This window comes from Eptesicus fuscus, chromosome 2, assembly GCF_027574615.1.
Source record: "Eptesicus fuscus isolate TK198812 chromosome 2, DD_ASM_mEF_20220401, whole genome shotgun sequence".
Taxonomy (NCBI): domain Eukaryota; kingdom Metazoa; phylum Chordata; class Mammalia; order Chiroptera; family Vespertilionidae; genus Eptesicus; species Eptesicus fuscus.
The window spans coordinates 60,676,690-60,695,732 of record NC_072474.1 but is presented as its reverse complement, the minus strand read 5'-3'; the positions used below and the strand labels follow the sequence as shown (position 1 = coordinate 60,695,732).

The following is a 19,043-nucleotide window of genomic DNA, read 5'->3' as shown; positions in this document are numbered from 1 at the left end:
CCAAGTTTTTATACAGTAATCTTTCTGGTGGATTAAGCTTTTGATTTAAAAGATTTCAAAAGGTTATGTAATCTATCCATTCTACAAGCATTCTTTTGAAATCTCTGTTGTCGGGAACTAGAAATACAAAAACAAATAAGACATGGTCCCTTATATTATGGTAATGTTCCAGTTGGGAGTGGGAGTGGAGAAATGAGTGGGAGTGCTGACAGATATATATAATACAAAGGATAATTTTTTTTTTTTATATTTTTTTATTGACTTTTTACAGACAGGAAGAGAGAGAGGGATAGAGAGTTAGAAACATCGATGAGAGAGAAACATCGATCAGCTGCCTCTTGCACACCCCCTACTGGGGATGTGCCCGCAACCAAGGTACATGCCCTTGACCGGAATCGAACCTGGGACCCTTGAGTCCGCAGGCCGACGCTCTATCCACTGAGCCAAACCGGTTTCGGCCAAAGGATAATTTTAATACAGTGAAAGAAATGTCCTAATAGAGGTCCAGCATGCTCCGTGAGTGTAGTGGAAGGAGGTACTAACTCTACCAGGATGGGAAATATCAGGGAAGTTTTCACCTGAAATCTTTTAAGAGTAGATCCAAAGGCATTGCTTCAAGAAATAACATTTCCTGTGATCAAAGTGGGTATTGAGCACAGTCATTAGGTGTACCTAATTAATGATTTCAATGTTGTTTATTGCTTGTAGCTAAAGTAATTATAATAGTGTGGGCCATGTTTAGAAAGATCTGGAAAGCAGTTGAAGACATTGCATTTTATCTAGTCTCAAATACTGTTACTAAGTAAATAACACTAGTGTTAACAGTACATGGTTTCACTGATCTATTTGACGTAAGCATCTAATAAATGAGCCTAGAATTCTGTTTTTCGTCATTTATATAGCCAGATTTTATATTTGAACTCTCATTTTGAGTTTTCAGATTAGTGAACTTTTTTTCCCTAGTGCTTCAGCAACATGGAGCAACCATGATACCATATTGCTACATGTGATACTATATAGAGTATCCACCTGTGAAGTATTAATCAGGCAAGTACTCATATAGTTGTGTAGTTAAAGATAGTGACTATCATTAACATGACAATAAAAACCTAGCATTTATAAAACAGTAGTTATCCAAGAGCCACCTTATTAGCAGTTAGTCTTGGGCCTCATGGCTAGTGAGAAGACATGGCTCTCTTAGGATACCATGGTCCACTGATGTATTGTTAGTAAATACTAATCACCTAAAAGAGAATGATAAATGTACCTGTTATACATGGGATAGACTTATGTTACACTTGGAAAGTGCTCTACTTAAGTAGTGGTCAGGGTAGGCTGCAGTGAAGAAGTCATGTTTAAAAGAAAGCTATAGGATAAGAAACAACTAACCAAGAGAAAGATCAGGAGCAGACCATTCCAGGGCAGAGAAAAAAGAATCTACAAAGGCCCTAACATTTAAAAGAGCTTAACAGAGAAAACCCTGTGGCCCAGATTAAATAAAGGAAGTGGAGATGAAACTGAAAAGGATTCAAGTGGCAGACCAAAAAGAGTCTAGATTTTATTTAGAGTGCAATCATATGCCTTTGAGACTCACTGAGCAGGGTAGTGGCATCACAGAGTTTACATTTCAAAAAGATAATTCTTGTAGCTGAGTGGAGGATGGTTGGATGAAGAAGTAGAAGAGCAGGGAGGCCTGTTCAGAAGCTGTTGCAATTATCTAGTCAAGTGATAATGTTAATTGGGAATAGGGTGATGACTGGAATCGGAAGGATCACATGGAGTAAGATCTTTGAGATTTAAATAGCCAGCACACTCTGATGGATCTGATAGGGGAATAAGGATGATGAAGGATTTCAGGATGGTGCCTGTATTGTTGTTTTGAGTAGTCAGTTTGATGATGGTGCCATTTATTGAAACAGGAAAAACTGGGGTAGAATGGACATCTCTGGATGTGGAAGTAAAAGATTAGTTTTAAGCATGTTCAGTTCAAGGTGCTGCTGATATATACCAGTAGCAGTTCCAATTACATAAGCTTAGGGCTCCCAGAAGAGGTCAGTATGAAGAATATAAATTTGGGAGCTGTTAGTATGTAGATCATATTTAGAAGCCTTGTTAATGATGAAATTATATTAGGAAAGAATGAAAAGATAGGGTTCTAAAACTGGTACATGAGGAAATCCAACATTTGGATATCCAACAGAGGAAGAGGAAAAAGTAAAGATTGAGAATGAGCCATCTGAGAAGTAGGAGGACACCAGGCTTGTAAGGAGAGTAGTGAGTCATGGAGGGATTGTCATCACTAACGGTTGTTGCTGGTAAGATTTGGATGCAAAAGTGTCTATTAGATTTGGAAATATGGAGGTCATTAGTGATACATGATAAAGGTTGCCAATGTGTGGAGGAGTTGGAAGTTGACTAGAGTAGGTAGAATAATGAATGGGAAGTGAGAAATTGGAGAGAGCAGTAACTAGAGGGAAACACGGGTGGGCAAAATTAGGTTGACAGTTGTATTACAAATAAATAATACAAGTATAAACTCATGTACTTAGAGCTGTAAACCAACTTTTGCCCATCCCTGAATTGTAACTTAGGGAGAGGTTTGTTTAGTTTGCGTTTTATTAACCAGATGATGGAGCATGTTTGTATACAATGGGAATGATGCAATAGGAAGGGAAAGTAATGAAGATGTAAGCAGAAAGGGGAGAAGTTAACCAAAGAAGTGAAATCTTTGATAAAGTAAAAGGGGGGAATTGAACAGGTATCAGGAACGGGCCTTCAATGGGTAGGAAATTTGAGACTAGAGGGAAAAGATTTGCAGGCCCACATAGATGTGTAGTATTAATCATGGAAAAATGAGAAAGCTCATTTCTGACAACTTCTTTTTTTGGTGTAATATAAGACAAGATCATAAGGAGTTGAGGTGGGAAATTTGAAGAATGAGGACAAATGAAGCAGTCATTGTAGAGAGCAAGTGAACTTACTGTTAACACACAGTAAGTGTCCAAAGTGATTGACCATCAATTTATGGTGTTGCCAAAATATTCACTTATATTTTCTCCATTTTGACTACATGGTGGTAGGGTAGTAAAAGAAGACAGATTGTTGAGTTTATCTATGGTTGTATGAGCCTTAAATTCTTTCAATTCTTATTTTTTATTTAATAAATTCTATTAAATTTCAAGAATATATTTGTTCTGTATTTTTTAATAAAATTTTAAATTAATGAATTTTAATATGTGGTTTAAGAATGTAACTTACCCCTAAAATACTGTAATACAGACTATCACAGACTCTAGCTTCTAATCTAATTTTAAAATTATAAACATATGTCTGGATGTGGTATGGTATGTTTTTCTTAGTATTCTTTACATGACATGCCCCAAATATTGTTAGCCTTATTTGCACTTACTTGGACATGTGCAGGAAATAATGAGTTGCAAGAAAAATAAAGTTTTTGAACCTAATTCTCAAGTAAGCAAGTACTTTTTGCCATTCTGAAATGAATTCACTTTTCTAAGATTTTTAAGGTAAATTTTTGTGGTCAAGGAATTAAAGCTTATAGCTATTACCCTGAAGGGGCAATGGACTTATTCAAATGAGTTAATAAGCAGTTTATTACTCAGAAGGTTTTAGTCATTATTTTATATTGTGTACATATAATATATGAGACAAAAAAATGATCAAAGAGAGATCAAAGATAGTCACATGGGAAATTTTCAGTGATATGGGCTATTGGGTTAATAACTACAAAGTATTATTCTATGTTTCTTTTTTCAGAAGGAAGGGAAAGGGAGAGAGAAAGAAACATCAATAATGAGAGAGAATCACCGATTGGCTGCCTCCTGCATGCCCCCCACTGGGGATCAAGCCCGAAACCTGGGCATGTGCCCTTGACTGGAATTGAACCCAGGACCCTTCAGTCCACAAGCCGACACTCTATCCACTGAGCCAGACTAGCTAGGGCCATGTTTCTTTTTTCAATAGTAGAACCATATATATAATTTTTTTGTTGTTGAACTATGAATTCAAAAAATTAATTTCTGGTTGGGTATTTTTGCTGTCTCAATGCATTTACAGACTGCTGTCTTAAAAAATTAGAATGCTTACTAGTTTGAACTAAATCAAGGACTAAAGAATAAATAAGAATTGGCACTTTATTCCAGTTGATAAATATTGCTACATTATGTTCGAGAGAGAAAACTATGTTAGTACATGATAATCTTTCATGAAAAAAATTAACTTTTTTTACACCATATAAACACAATAAAAATATATCTAATCATAATAAAACTTTGATACTTAAGAATTTCAAATGCTATAATCTTTTCCCCAAATTCAGAATATAGCAAGAATTCTTTGTTTCTTCTTTAAACATATTTATTTAAATGACCAGAGAATACCAGGGCTTCATATTGAAGTAATGCATGCTTGAATTACATGTTTGAATCAATATGTGTTTGAAGTTAAAGAAGTAAACTATACATTCTATTCTTACCCAAAATAATTCATGGATAATTAATATTCTGCTAAATGGGATAGTATCAGACACTTTTATCTATTTTTTAAAAACCAGTAATTCACTTCTGAGGAATATCAAATGATACTGCTCAAAAAATAAAAGTTTGAAATATTATTGATTTTATTAGATAAAAAGCATTGGGTTATGAAAAGTTATATAAACATAGCATCTCTTTTCACTGCCACTGACACCACCACCATGACCATCCCATTCCATCCCATCGATCTCTGATCCTCCATGTGTAGGATTTAGAAAATTGTCACCACTTTCATTGTCAATAGTAAGGTTACATTCCAGTTATTTTCTAAAACTTCTATGCATACATGATAGATTCTTATCATTCCAGGAAGAAGCTCTACTTCTGATGCACTAGACATACACAAGTCTCCATTCTCTCATCAGACCTTTCTTAACAAAGGGCTTAGTAAATCTATGGGATTTCTGTCCATCAGAGACACACAAGATGAGGAAGATTATTTCAAGGACATTTTATCAGATAATAATTCTGGACATGAAGATTCTGAAAATACCTGCTCTCCTTACCAGTTCAACACTAGTGGCCCAGACAAAAAAGCTATCCCTGGCATTGATGTGCTTCCCAAGAAGAAGATTTGGGCTTCATCCATGGACTTGCTCTGCACAGCTGACAGAGACTTCTCTGGGGAGACTGGCAGATACCGACACTGTCACCCTGAGGCAATAACAGTGCGGACTTCAACTACTCCTAGAAAAAAGGAGGCAAGGTACTCAGATGGAAGCATAGCCTTGGATATCTTTGGCCCTCAGAAAATGGACCCGATGTTTCACACGCGAGAATTGCCCACTTCCTCGGCCATATCAAGTGCTTTGGACCGAATCCGAGAGAGACAAAAGAAACTTCAGGTTCTGAGAGAAGCCATGAATGTAGAAGGTTAGTAATTTTGTGAGTGTTTGAGAGAGTATTGAATTGAAACATTTAAAATTGTGTTAATAAAAAGGGTTATTAAACAATTCCACAAGTCTTGTTTCCACTGCCAAACATTTGTACTCAGGTTAGTCTTCTCTATCAGTATCTGTTCTCTCTTCTACCAAAAGCCTAACAGAATTGTCCCTACTAAACGTACCCAGGCCAATCGCTTTATAGTCTCAATATTTGGGGTAGTATTTTTTTGGGGGGAGGGCAGTATATTTTTAGATTGTAAGCTTCTCAGGGGCAGGCGCCATGTTTCCTACTTCTTTTTAACCCTCCACAGTACCGTCTGTCATGCTCTGTTTTGTGGGAGTCTTCCGTAAAAACTGGTTCATAGAAGTAAGACAGAGGCAGAGTAGTGTGGAGGTAGTGCAGTGGTTCCCAAACCACCAGCTTTAAAAACAAAATTTGGGACATAGCTCCTGGAGATTATAATTTGTTTGGTCTAGAATGAAATTTAAATCTGTATTTTAAGAAGAATAGTATTTAATTTTACAGATTTAGAGTCAGACAGCCTAGGTGTGAATTATTTACTCCATTCAATAGCTATGTGATTCTTCAGCAGTTGGGCTTAATAACTCTTAAGTTACCCCATCTGTAAAATGTTCTTAACAAAAATAGATGAATTGGGTAATGAATGTAAAGTGATTAATAAATCAGATTATTACATTATTAGTGTGAGAGGCATAAAAATAACTATAAATGATAAATTCATATTATTTGCAGGATAAAGCTCTGTTTCAACAATACCTGATTCATGTACAAAGCTCAGTATGTTGAATGGAGTAAAACTGTGTTCTAGACATGGATAGAGGCTATTTTTAATGTGGATAGATGAAAGAGAAAACAAAATAAGATAGTTTTTTATCTAATCCTCTACATTTTTTGAGGATTAAACTTTTATAACTACCTTTTGCCTTCAGACAAACCCTGGGGCATAGCTGATGAAGGGGAACCTGAAGGAGCTTTCTAGTTTAGTGAGAGTAGTCACATCATCAAGGATCATATTCATTTTCAAGGTCGTTACTCCAGTAGAATATTTTTTATTCATAGACTGCCTTTAAAGTACTCTGCTTTTAAAGGTTTGTTGTTCTTTAAGTTTTAAGCATAGTTCTGGAACTGAATATAGTTCCTACATTGTTCTTTACTTCAAGTAAAAGAAGCTTTGCAATTGTTTAAATTCAGGATTTGCAAATTACTAAATAATTTGAAATTACAAAATAAATAATTGAACACTTAACTGATTTTAAGAGTTTGAAAATACATGCATTTTAGAAAACATTAGCTAATGTTATGAGATGGTCATATGTAAACTTCAAATACAGAACTTTCAAATACAGAAAATAAAAACTTAGAAACTTATTTTATGCATGATTTCACTGTTTAACTTTGATCTGTAAATGTTTAGAGTTTGACAGCAAAGAATTGGCACTTCCTGCAGCTTAAAATACTCTCCCCTATCAGAAGTTGTATTTCATGACTGTTTACTGTTGCACAACAGCTAGCATATAAATAGTAATTTAGCCTGACCTTATTATGAGCATGCCTTCATGGATACACTAATGTAAAGAAATAATGCCCGTGTGGAATAAAAAAACCAAAACCTAAATTACTCAAATCAATAAACCATGATAGTATCAGAGTATAAATAGTGAAGATAGATACCAATATAGATGACTATGTCTAACATTTAAGAGGTTGAATAGTTTTCTTAAAATGAGAATATTACAATTAAAATAACTTGAATGTTCTCAAAAGATTTGACTTAATGTTTGATAAATTAATACTAGTGAAGTTGGAGAAAGTGTTTTTTACACTTGATCTTTGAGAATTAAACAATAAAGAAATCAAACATTAATGAAATATATATTTAACCTGTTAAATTATGCTACAATACTCTATTTAATATATTTTATTTGAATAGGTGATTTTTTGATTACCTGTAAAATGAATATTAAGCCAAGTTATGTCCTAGTTTGTATATGAGCCTTTATCTTCTCAGGTAATTTGTGCATGCATGTGTATTAAGGAAATTCAGAGAGACTAAATTGTTTCTAAATATGCATATATATTTGCAACGATGATGTATAACCTTGTAGACCCTTATTTGTTAAAAATGGTAACTTGTTATGAAACACAGTTTTCAGTTTTAGAAATTTTAGATTCATTATAAGAGGTATGAGAAAAGGGGGAAAAAACCCTTTAAAAATCAAATGCGCTTTGAATTGTTCGATACAGGACAGTTGTCATCCTGAAACCTTTCTTTGCTGTTGAAGAGTTTTCAAAAGCATTTGCTCCCACAAAGAACCTATGCATTTTCCCCCAGAGTATATTTTATAACCAAGTTAAATAAAACACCTTAAAAATGTTGCTATTATTATAAAAACGTTTAGACCATTTTAAATAATAAACTCCATTATTATATAGAAACTTGCAAGTAGTAATAAATTACTATATTTGCTTTAGACTAAAAGTGTTATGCAAATGGAGTGTTTGATGTTTGGAATTCAAAAGCAGTAATTCTTTTTAGTTATTTAGTTGAGTAACTTGTTGGTTTTGTACTGTGGTGTCTTTTTCTAAAGGTGAGATAATTTTTTGGCTGTGCAAACAACAGTACAAATTGCTAATAGAATATTTTAGCTATTACATATTCAAAAAATAGAATAGAAAATAATATAATCTCATTTAATTCTCATGAAAATCAGGCTCCACAGATCCCTTTTATGTGTGATAAATCAAGCAGAACAGTGGATGTTATTAATGTGCACATTTTCTTGTACACATTTTTTCTTTTAAAATACTCTTGTTTGACTCATAGATACAGAGAACAAACTATAGTTGCCAGAGGGTTGGGTGGTGGGAGGATAGGCAAAAAGGTGAAAGGGATTAAGAGGTACAGACTTAGAGTTATAACATAAATAAGTCACAGTGATGTAATGTACAGCACAGAGCATATAGTCCATAATAACTGTGTGGTGATAGGTGGTTACTAGACTTTTCATGGTATTCTCTTCATAAGGTATATAAATTTCAAATCACTATTTTGTTCACCTGAAACTAATATAATATTGTATATCAGTTATATCTTAATTAAAAAGAGCATTGCATTCCAGAACGAAACTTAAAAAGTATACATTCTTGTTTTAAAGCATTTTACAATATTGCTAATGCTCTGTACAATTTTTGTGATCTTTAAATTTGGCATTTGCTACTGGGTAGGAGTAATTTTAGAATTAGAAGAGGTCTTAGAGTACATGTTCTTAGGCTTGTGCAGATTTAACCATGTACCCAAGACCACACAACAAGTTGACGATAGAGTTTTTATCACTATGGGAGATTGTAGATTTCCATCATAGATTTCAGAGTTCCAGTCTAAGGCTTTCCCACTACATGTCACTTCCTAAATTTTTTTTTAATTTAAAGAATGTTTAAAATTATAGTTGTCATTCAATATTATATTAGTTTCAGGTGTGCAGCATAGTGGTTAGACATTTATATAACTTACAGATGGAATCCTTCCCCCCATAAGTCTTACACACACCTGACACCATATTTTTGGATTAAAACATTATTGCCTATGTTCCCTATACTGCACTTTACATCCCTGTGACTGTTTTGTAACTGCTGATTTGTACTTCTTAATCTGTTCACTTTTTTCACCCAACACCTCCCCCGCCACCCCCAACCCCCAGCCTCCCATCTGGCAACCATCAGTTTGTTCTATGTACCTGTGAGTTTGTTTCTGTTTTGTTCATTTATTTTGTTTTTTAGATTCCACATGTAAGTGAGATCATATGGTATTTGTCTTTCTCTATGTGACATTTTACTTAGCATAATACCAGTGTTCATTGAATTAATTGAATTAATATAACAATCAGAAGAAGAAAAATGACTGCATTTCAGTTTGTCCTTTTGGGAGTGCAAGGAAGCTCATTGAACTATAGGAAAGAGAGTTGTCTCCTTCAACCTCAGGTGGATAGCCCTTTCCTTAGCCCATCCTCTTGAAAGGAGACTTTATCTAAATCACCTCCATGGCTTCTCAGCTGACATCCACCAGCCAACCACCAGCCAACATCAGAGGGAGAACAGACCTTAACATCATGGAGGTTGGTACTGGAAGGAATCTGGATACCATTTAAACCAAACATCTCATTTTCAGAGGCCCAGAGTAAACTAGTTTGCCAAAGGAGATTCATAATTCATAACAGAGCTGTATTTAGAATGCAGGTCTCCTGAGCCCCAGAATAAGATTTTTTTCCACGGCTACTCTGATTTCAAGCAGAAACCAGATACATGTCAGGAAAACTGTTTTACTGCCAGAGACATTGGACATTCAACTAACCGCCTAACAAACCCTTTAAGTCTCTTTCTAATCTAATAAAATTATATCTCTTCAAATACAGGAAAACACGATAGTATTATGAAAGAAAGGTTCAAAATGAGTCACTGTTGGTTCTTTCTACTGTAAACCACACTGGGAGGGGGTTAAGATGCAGTTCCATTGTGGCACATGCTATATTGTGGTCGATAGTGTCTTGTTGGGGCTTTACTAAGGTAGTTTCTGTAAGATGGATATCCTGTAACTGATGAGATAAGGGACTAAGCTATCAAAAAGCAGCGGTTGCCATTGAGTGCTCTGATTTCTTTGTGAACAAAATAACAAAGTTAAGAAAAAAAAGATCCCAGGAAAGAAACTATAGTTGAAGTTTACAAATTTTAAGATTATTACCATGATTATTAACACCTAAACATTCAGATACTTCTCTGTATACATAAAGCAGTAGGGAAGGGACAGAAAGAAACAACAGGTTTCGCTTGTGAAAACGAACTTTAAAACTTGATGTCACTCTCTTTTCATTCCACTTTTTTCACCTCACCATAGGACTCTCCTATTCTACTCTTTTTTTTCCTTCCTTGTTCTCAGTTTTTCTTTTCTATCTTTCTCCACTTCATCTTAAGATCTGAGACAATTGTCTATTTTCTAATAGGAGCATTTGTTGTCATCTCTCTTGTGATGTAATTACCACACACTCCCCAACCATTGCTCTGTAGGTTGGCAGCAGATTCCTGATTGTAGACAGTGACTTGGAACCAGTACTGTGAGTATAGTATGAAGAGCACTCCACACCCTGGGTGGGGACCATGAATAGCATTTTGCTTCCAACCATCAAAACTCCTCTGTATTCTGTATAATACTAGAAGGAAAAGTATGAAGAACAGATATAATTAAATCCTACAAAAGTGACTTGTTAAATATTACTTAAGGAGTTCTAAGCCAATCTACTTTACATCAAAATTAACTATTATTTCCCTCCTTTCAATGCTGTGCCCTCTGGTCTAGCCTAGTTTTGCTGTTCCGTGACTGCCCTGTGAATACAGCTTAAAGTCTGTGTTCTGCAGCTGGAATATGTAAACACTCAAGTATGTGAGCCTGTTCTCATTGTTGAGGTCCTTAATGTTTCATGTCCCTGAGAAGATTGAATTTGAAAGTTCATACATTTTTATAGTTATATTTGAGAAAAGCAAGAGATGGATTCATAAATGTTACAGTTCACCATGTAGGATGCTTCCAGTGACATTCTATGGAGAGAAAGAACATTTTTTCAAAACTTGCCTCTCTTTGCTAAAATCAAAAACTGGTAAAAATGAACTATTTGGTTTTTATTTTTTCACCTTATTTCCCTTTGAATAGAAAACAGATATGATTGAGTTGTTATTTAGATACTCTAAGAGTTACATTAAATAGCATTAATATTCAGTTTTTATTTTGCTCAATTCCACAGAAGTAATTATGAATAAGCAGGGATTTTATGTGGTGTTGGTCAAATATCACATATTTTTAGTTATTAGTAAGTTAATTATTATACTACTAAGGTACAAATAGAGTTTGGGTCTCCAAAGAGCATACTCACACAGACAATCTGGATTCAACATCTTACTCAGCCAGAAGTAAGTGCCTACTGTTTCCAGGCTGAGTGGTAAAGATGTTCAGATTGTCCAGTAGAACTTCTTCAGTGGAAGAAATGTTCTCTGTCTAGAGTCCAACTCAGCAGTTACATAGCCATGTGTGGCTCGTGGCTACTGTGTTAGAATAGTGTAGCTTCAGACCATTCTCACATAAAGTTAGTCCAGTATAGAATACTAATGTTCTATTGAGGAAAGATTGGTTTGAGAAGAGGTGTACAATGTCATTTTTTTTTTTTTTAGTTAAAATACAAATGAGAAAAGACATTTACTTCTTTTGATTTATCCAAGGGGAAACAAATGAACCTGCTTTTTTAAACACTAAGGAAAGTTAAAGGTGAAACTAGTACAAACTTTTCATTGTCTGTATTCATAGTCACATAATACTGATTTTGGAGTCCCCAGAAATCATAGACTAATTTATCAGAAATTGGGGTACCTCATTTAAATCTAACTCACACATAGTTTAACATAGACCCAGTTTGGCTTTTATACCTATACCTTCTGAGAAGCATGGATTGATATGTTTTAAGAAAGGTTTAAAATGGATATTACTCTCATTGTGGTTTTTAAAACCTAGCAATTGTAACCTCTAAAATATTTTTTATTCCATCCCAGTCAGTACATTCTGTTTCCCATGGACTATGGAAATAGTTTTCTAAATTGATCTACAACTTGTCCTCCATTTCCCTGCCATAGATTTCTTTTCTTGACCATTTAATAACTTTCTATTATCTGAGCAAGATACAATTTTAGCTCCTTTTCGATCATGGTGTGCAAGGTTCTCCATGATTATCTCTCGAGTCTCATCCTTGAGCACTTCCCATCTCACACCTCACTCCAACGCCATGTACACATCCTCTCTGTCTCTCTATCCTCACCACTTCCTCCCTCTCCCCTCCCCTACCTACAGGCAGTTTTGTATTTCTATGTCTTTATTCATGCAGCTTTCTGCCTTGAGACTATCAGAGTTTTCAGGCATTACCTGGTTCAGGAAGCTTTCTCTCAGCTTCTCAGTTTATGATGATGGCTTATGTTTTTCATTGAAACTATCTGTTTTGAAGAGTTTGTTTCCCATCCTGTAGGACACCAATTTTTTTTTTTTTTGCCTAATCTAACTCAGAACTGTATCCTTAACATCTACTAGTACATATAATAGATACTCATAGTTGTTCATCTAAACTGAGTATTGCATTGTAGCTGTTAATCCTATATAATAAAAGGCTAATATGCAAATTGTCCCCTCTACCAGAGTTCGACCAGGGGGCAGGGCTGGCCAGCCAACCGCCCATGACCCCTCCCCTAGGCCGGCTCCACCCCCAATAGCTCCCCATCCAGATAGGGGGCAGACCTGGCCTGCCAACCTCCCACTGCCCCTCTCCCAAGCCAGCCTGGCCCGATTGGCCCCAATCGAGGCGGTTTGGCCAGACCCCACCTGTGCACAAATTCGTGCACCAGGACTCTAGTATTAAATATTAAGTATATTCAGTGGTGCTATTTCTGATATTGGATACAACAGTATTCTCTGATGAATTATAGTGATGAGAAATCACCTCCTTCTGTTTTGTTGATTCTCAGTGAAAGTCATATACTTGTCAGTCACAGCCTGACCAACAAATACAGTCGTTTTGCTTTAGAGCTCTGTTCTGTTTGAAAGCTTTAGAACAGGCAGAGAAGTCCTAACAGCAGGATCCTGGAGGGCACTGGAAGACTGGGACAGCCATGCAAGTCATGGCCCAGCTTTGTGGTTACTGCATCACACAAGACCCTAGGAGAAGGAGAGGAAAATGGAGGCTGTGCATTATTGTTGCCATTCTTACTCTGCACAAATTTTGTATCTATAAAGTATTGTTCACTGAGCATTTCTCCATATAGTCTTCCTCATTTACCTATGTCCATATTTGCATAATTGTTGTTCCTGGTTAAAATTCTTATTGATCATATCTAGCTCTCAAGGAGTTAGAATATGTTCTGCTCCTATACCTTGCAGCATGGTATAATATAGGATGCAGTAGACTCCAGTGAACATCTAAAAGGTACAATGTCTACTCTCCTGAGATTAATTCCTTGAAAAGAAAGCAGAGGGGAAAACATTTCATATATGAATACATAACGTCATTATCTTTGTTTCTCTGAGTTATTTGAAAATTGAAGTATTTTATTTGTTAGGGTCCATAACCTTAAAAATGCAAGGTTTTAAAATTTTATAGTTCTGAGCCACAAAACCAGTCACTTTGTGCATTTCTCTTTGAAACTTGCTTTCTGTAATTTGAGTCATATATTAATGGTAAATAAATGCTAAGCAAAAAGTGGTTACTTAATTCTTGATTGTTGCAGTTGGGAGTCTTTTTGCACGTTACTTGTCTGAGCTTGAATATGTGTCAGTTTTTAGATTGCAGCTTGTGCTGGCTTAGATTCCTCTTAATGTGAAGGTTGTGGATTTGAATATTTCACCTGAAATAGTTTTATGTAAACTGAGAATATCTTGCAAATCTTTATAATCTTCTAAACATTAAAAGTATGATCACATGACACAACTTTATATGTTTAAAGTATGCTAAGTGGTGGTGGAAATCATGACTTAGTTGTTAAGAGCCCAGGACAAAACATTCTAGCCTATTGAAAAGCTGCTTTTTATTGTTACTATTTAAGTAGAGTCACTATGATATTGGAGCTGAAGTGAAATTTGTTTAGAGAATCAGATTACATTAAAGGATAATAAAATGTCAGGCTTTTATGCCTTGTATTTGATTTAAAAAAATAGTATACTGTTAATTATACAAGATACTAAGAGGAATTAAAAGATATCTTTAAATATCAAAGTATGTATGACTATGAAATCTCTATAACTAGACTTCTATCCAAATGCTAATTCTTTAAGCCATTCTTCTGTAGTCCCTATTCTTCCCACTACTGTTCCACAAAATGTATTTTGGAGAGAATATATTCCCAAATGTTTTATGTGTTTATATACATATACTCACACACACCCAATGTGGTTCTTCTGATTTGGTGATATGTGACCAGGCTAATTTTACTTACCCATTTGTCCTCTTGCACTTATTATTTCTACACTCAGATTCTTTCCTGCCACTTCATTTTCCACATCTGCAAACTAAGTACTCATTGGAAGTCAGAGAAGGAAATTGTCTAGTGAAATGAGGAATAATTATGACCCTAAATAAACCCTAGTACACTGATTTGCACAGTGTGAGCTTCTTTGAAATAGTTAATAGCTGAAACGAGAAATTTACAAACCAAAAATTAGATTTTAAGTCTAATTTTATCCCACAAAAGGCAAATAAATTCAGTTCTGTGTGTATTTGAATATTCTTAATAGGCCTATTGAACACAATTCAAGAATTTAGGCATTCAAAAACTTTGTAATATTATATATAAGTACTTAGGAACATCTCTTTGTTAAAAAATATTCTGACACTTTCTAATTAAAATAACAATCACTGTGTTTTGTTGATGCTGGGAGATGGCTATATGAGAACTTGATTGTTCTGTTTTCTTATTCAGAAGTTTTTATAATAAAAAGTTTGTTTTTTTTAATCAGTTAATACCACATTCCTGGGGTCTGGACCAAATCTAAAGTGTTAATATTATACATTTAAATATAGCTAGAAAACATTTGTGGTATCTGTATCTCCCTAAAAGAAAAGTTGTTAGTAATGTTAGGACAACTCATGGAAAATTAGGGGTTACCCTTCTGCCGACCAGAGCAGAGGAGGACAACTGTTCTCTTTCTAGTTAGTGTCTACAGTTTGCCTTTATGTAGGTCATATCAAAAAGCCAGTAATTGTTCTTGCCTAAATTATCTGTAAGCAAGGAAAATGTGCCATTCTGTATACACTAATAATGCAAGATACTCGTGGTAAAAGACGTGTAATTTTATAATAATTTCTGAAATGGTTAAATTTACTATTTAATTCAGAAATGGAAAGCCTGTACTTAACAGGGGCTAACCTTTCTTGTTGGAAAGCCTGTAACTCAGAGAAACAAAGATAATGACATTATGTATTCATATATGAAATGTTTTCCCCTCTGCTAACCTTTCTTGTAATCATGAGTAAGTAATAAATTTTGGCTGAGAACTTGAATCTGATTATAACCTTCTTATAAGCATGACTTGAATAGTAAATATTACTTAGGAACTTTAATCTGGTTATATCTGCCATGCCTTTACATGAAAGGAAATGTGAATAACAACATTTTAATAGATCTATTTCAGAATACAGAAGCTCACAAAAAAGATTCCTACTACTTTAAGTAACATGGAGACCCACCCCTACTCAAATCTTAGGGGGTGGAAATGTCTTCTTACCCATAATAGTATTGCCAAGCTAGTCATCTGGTTTGTGTTTCTGGAGTGCTAGTGCCCTATTTCTTTAAGGCAGGAAAACTTCATAAGGCAGGTTCCTTTCTGACCCCAGGTGTGGTCCTGAAAACACTTATAAACCAATAGTTGATCAAGGGAAGATTATTTTTTGCTATATTTTAAAAGGGGGATCATCAAAGTTACCTTAATATGTCTTATGAAGGGAACCCAAGAATTTAAAAAGTTCACTAGTGTTGTCAGAGTAAACTAAAGAAAAAAGAAACAAAACATAGGCTAGCAGGAGAGAAGAATACAGACACATAAAATAGTATAAGAATAAAGCACCACCAAGGAATGAAAATTAAAATTTATTTACTATTTTGCAGCTACTTTGCAGAAATAGCAATGAAACAGTAAATTCACTTAATATTGCTTGTGAAATTATTATTGCATGGATAACATCCTAGTGACTGACCTTTTCTGCTTCAGTCATACAATAGACTTACTGTGACTTCCCATTTTCCTTTGTAAGGTTAACTGTATTGCCTGTGAACACCTGGGTCCTCTCCTTGGCTTTGCTGGTTTTACTGCTCTCTATGTTGCAATACTGGCTTTGGAATTTGGCCAAGTCACCTTGGGAAAATTCCTCAAAAATTTTAGCATGGAGTTCTATAAAAATGAAACAAAAAAATTAGTTGATGCTTTTTCGGAAAAAAAAAAAACCCACCATTTTTCTTAAATAATCATTTAACTATGTCCATTAAAGTCAAATAATATTATGTAAAATTCTTTGTCATCTTCTGTAATCCTTTCAAATCACATTAATCATTCACTCATCTCTCTCTTTCTCTCTTTTTTTTTTTTAACATTCTCTATTGAACAACTTTCAACACAAGGAATAATTCATTTTGTGAGGTCCCTGTTCTCAAGTTTGAGAACTAGTGAAATAGACTCCCTCCCATACCTTGGTTATCTCTGCCATGCATTCCATGTCATTCCTCAGATCTAGATATTTCCCATGGTCTGCTTTCTCTAATGCCAAGAAAAAGCCACAAAACCTTTCTGATTGGTTCCAATACAATTCATGCTTGCTAGCCTAATCTAAATTCTCATGGCTACATAAAAGCTTTCATGTGGTTTTTGCTGACTTACCACATTCTTCACAGCAGAAAGTCTTTACTCTTTCAAGCTCCCAGCTAAACAGGCTCCCAGGAAGTGATTCACATTTTATTACCAGGAGTAAGTCAACTTTCTGATAAGAATATGTGGGAATTCCCTCTGTATTTTCACTTCTTCTTTTCCATCATTTCTTTCTCTTAAGAAAAAAAGATTATCTCACCTTGCCAACTAACCATCCAGGTGTATTGGGAATTTTTTCCCCATCTCCTCCTGTTTTCCTCAGCACATTTTTCCATCAGTTTGCCCCAGTATACTTTACAACTTCAGTCTCCCCCAATCTGCAGGCTTATTATACACTTCCTAAAATCATGCTCAGATATTCCATTCTGCCAAAAAGACTCTTGATTCCTCATTCAGACTTCTTTAAAAATTTCTCTTTTTTTCTCAAACCCCTAAACTAATTGAAAGAATTTTCTCAATTCCTTACCAGCTGGACCTTCTTTAACCCTTTTTGATTTGGCCTCTGGCCTGTCTATGCCATGGAAATAGTCCTCTTAAAGATCATCGGTGACCTTTGTGTAACATTTATATTTATCTATTCATTCATCCACTCATTCATATTCACTCAGAAAATATTTATTTTTGTGCTTTCTAGCAAACAGTTGGTAAATACTAGAGATACATCTAAGAAAAAAAATCCCTTTTGTCAGAGAGTTTATAATTTAGGTAGAGGGAACAAGTAGAAAATTATTAGGCAGTGGAAGAGTTGCAACCAGTTATGTGTAAACCAATATGAAAGTGAGGGAAGCCTTGCCCAACCCGGCCTTTAGGTGGTCATGAAAGCTTTTGTGTTCAAGTTAAGGCTTCTCTTAAAGGAAAAAGAAAAAGTGTCTAGCTTTAAAAAAAAAAACTGGAGTGGACATTTGCATTCCTAGCAGAGAGAGTATCTTTCAGGAAGGAGCCTAAAAATGTATATGCTTTTGGTTATAAATTTGCAAATCTAGAACATGAGTGCAGAATTTGTCTGGAGAAGTGGATGATGATGAGGTTATTGGAACAGGGTTTTATCTGCATTGCATTTCTAAAGTTCTATTTAAATATGTGTGTGTGTGTGTGTGTGTGTGTGCGCGCGCGCGCGCGCGCGCGCGCGCATGTGTGCGCGGGAAGTTGGAAGAAAGAGGTCTGTACTTTTAATCTGTTTCCAACAAGTGAATCTGTGATTTTACAGTATCAAGAGTCACTGCTATACAAGTAGTTGAAGATCTATCTTCTATATATATAAAAGCCTAAGTGACCATTGCAACCGAACAGAAGACCGAACAGGCTGCATGGGGGGGACAACCAGGACCAGGCTGGCAGGAGGGTTAGTGAGGGGTGACCAGGCCGCCGGGGTGGGGGGGCAGTAAAGGGTGACCAGGCCGGTGGGGGCGGCAGTTGGGGGTGACCAGGTCAGCTGGGGGGACATTTAGGGGTGATCAGGCAGGCAGACAGGTGAGCAGTTAGGAACCAGTGGTCCCGGATTGTGAGAGGGATGTCCAACTGCCAGTTTAGGCCTGATCCTGGAGAGGGTGCAGGCTGATACTGTACAGTCACAGATTCACTTGTTGGAAACAGATTAAAAGTACAGACCTCTTTCTTCCAACTCCCTAAAACTGGTTGTCAATGATGATTTTTATATAACATCTCTTTTCTAACAGCTTTACCTATATGAATTCACTTGAAGCTCCAACAACCCTACAAGGTGTACCCTATTGTTATGCCCCCTTTTCAGCTAAAGAAATCCTATATAATAAAGAGGTAATATGCAAATTGACCATCACTCCAACACATAAGATGGCTGTCCCCATGTGGTCAAAGATGGTCGCCCCCATGTGGACACAGGATGGCTGGCAGGGAGGGCAGTTGGGAGGGACAAGGCCTGCAGGGGAGGGCAGTTGGGGGGGATCAGACCTGCAGGGGAAGGCAGTTGCGGGGGGATCAGACCTGCAGGGGAGGGCAGTTGTGGGGGAGATCAGGCCTGCAGGGGAGGGCAGTTGGGGGGAACTAGGCCTGCAGGGGAGGGCAGTTAGGGGTGACCAGGCCTTCAGGGGAGGACAGTTAGGGGCAATCAGGCTGGCAGGGGAGCAGTTAGGCGTCGATCAGGCTGGCAGGGGAATGGTTAGGGCAGT

At 36.0% G+C, this 19,043-nt stretch overlaps 1 protein-coding gene across 1 annotated transcript in view; it reads left to right on the top strand.

Annotated features, from left to right (window-relative positions):
* Positions 1–19,043, top strand: part of PTPN13 (protein tyrosine phosphatase non-receptor type 13) — a 207,278-nt gene that overhangs the window by 90,640 nt on the left and 97,595 nt on the right. The window contains exon 7 of the mRNA XM_054727633.1: positions 4,866–5,429. Within this exon, the coding sequence (XP_054583608.1) occupies positions 4,866–5,429 (564 nt within the window). The remainder of the gene's footprint in view (positions 1–4,865; positions 5,430–19,043) is intronic.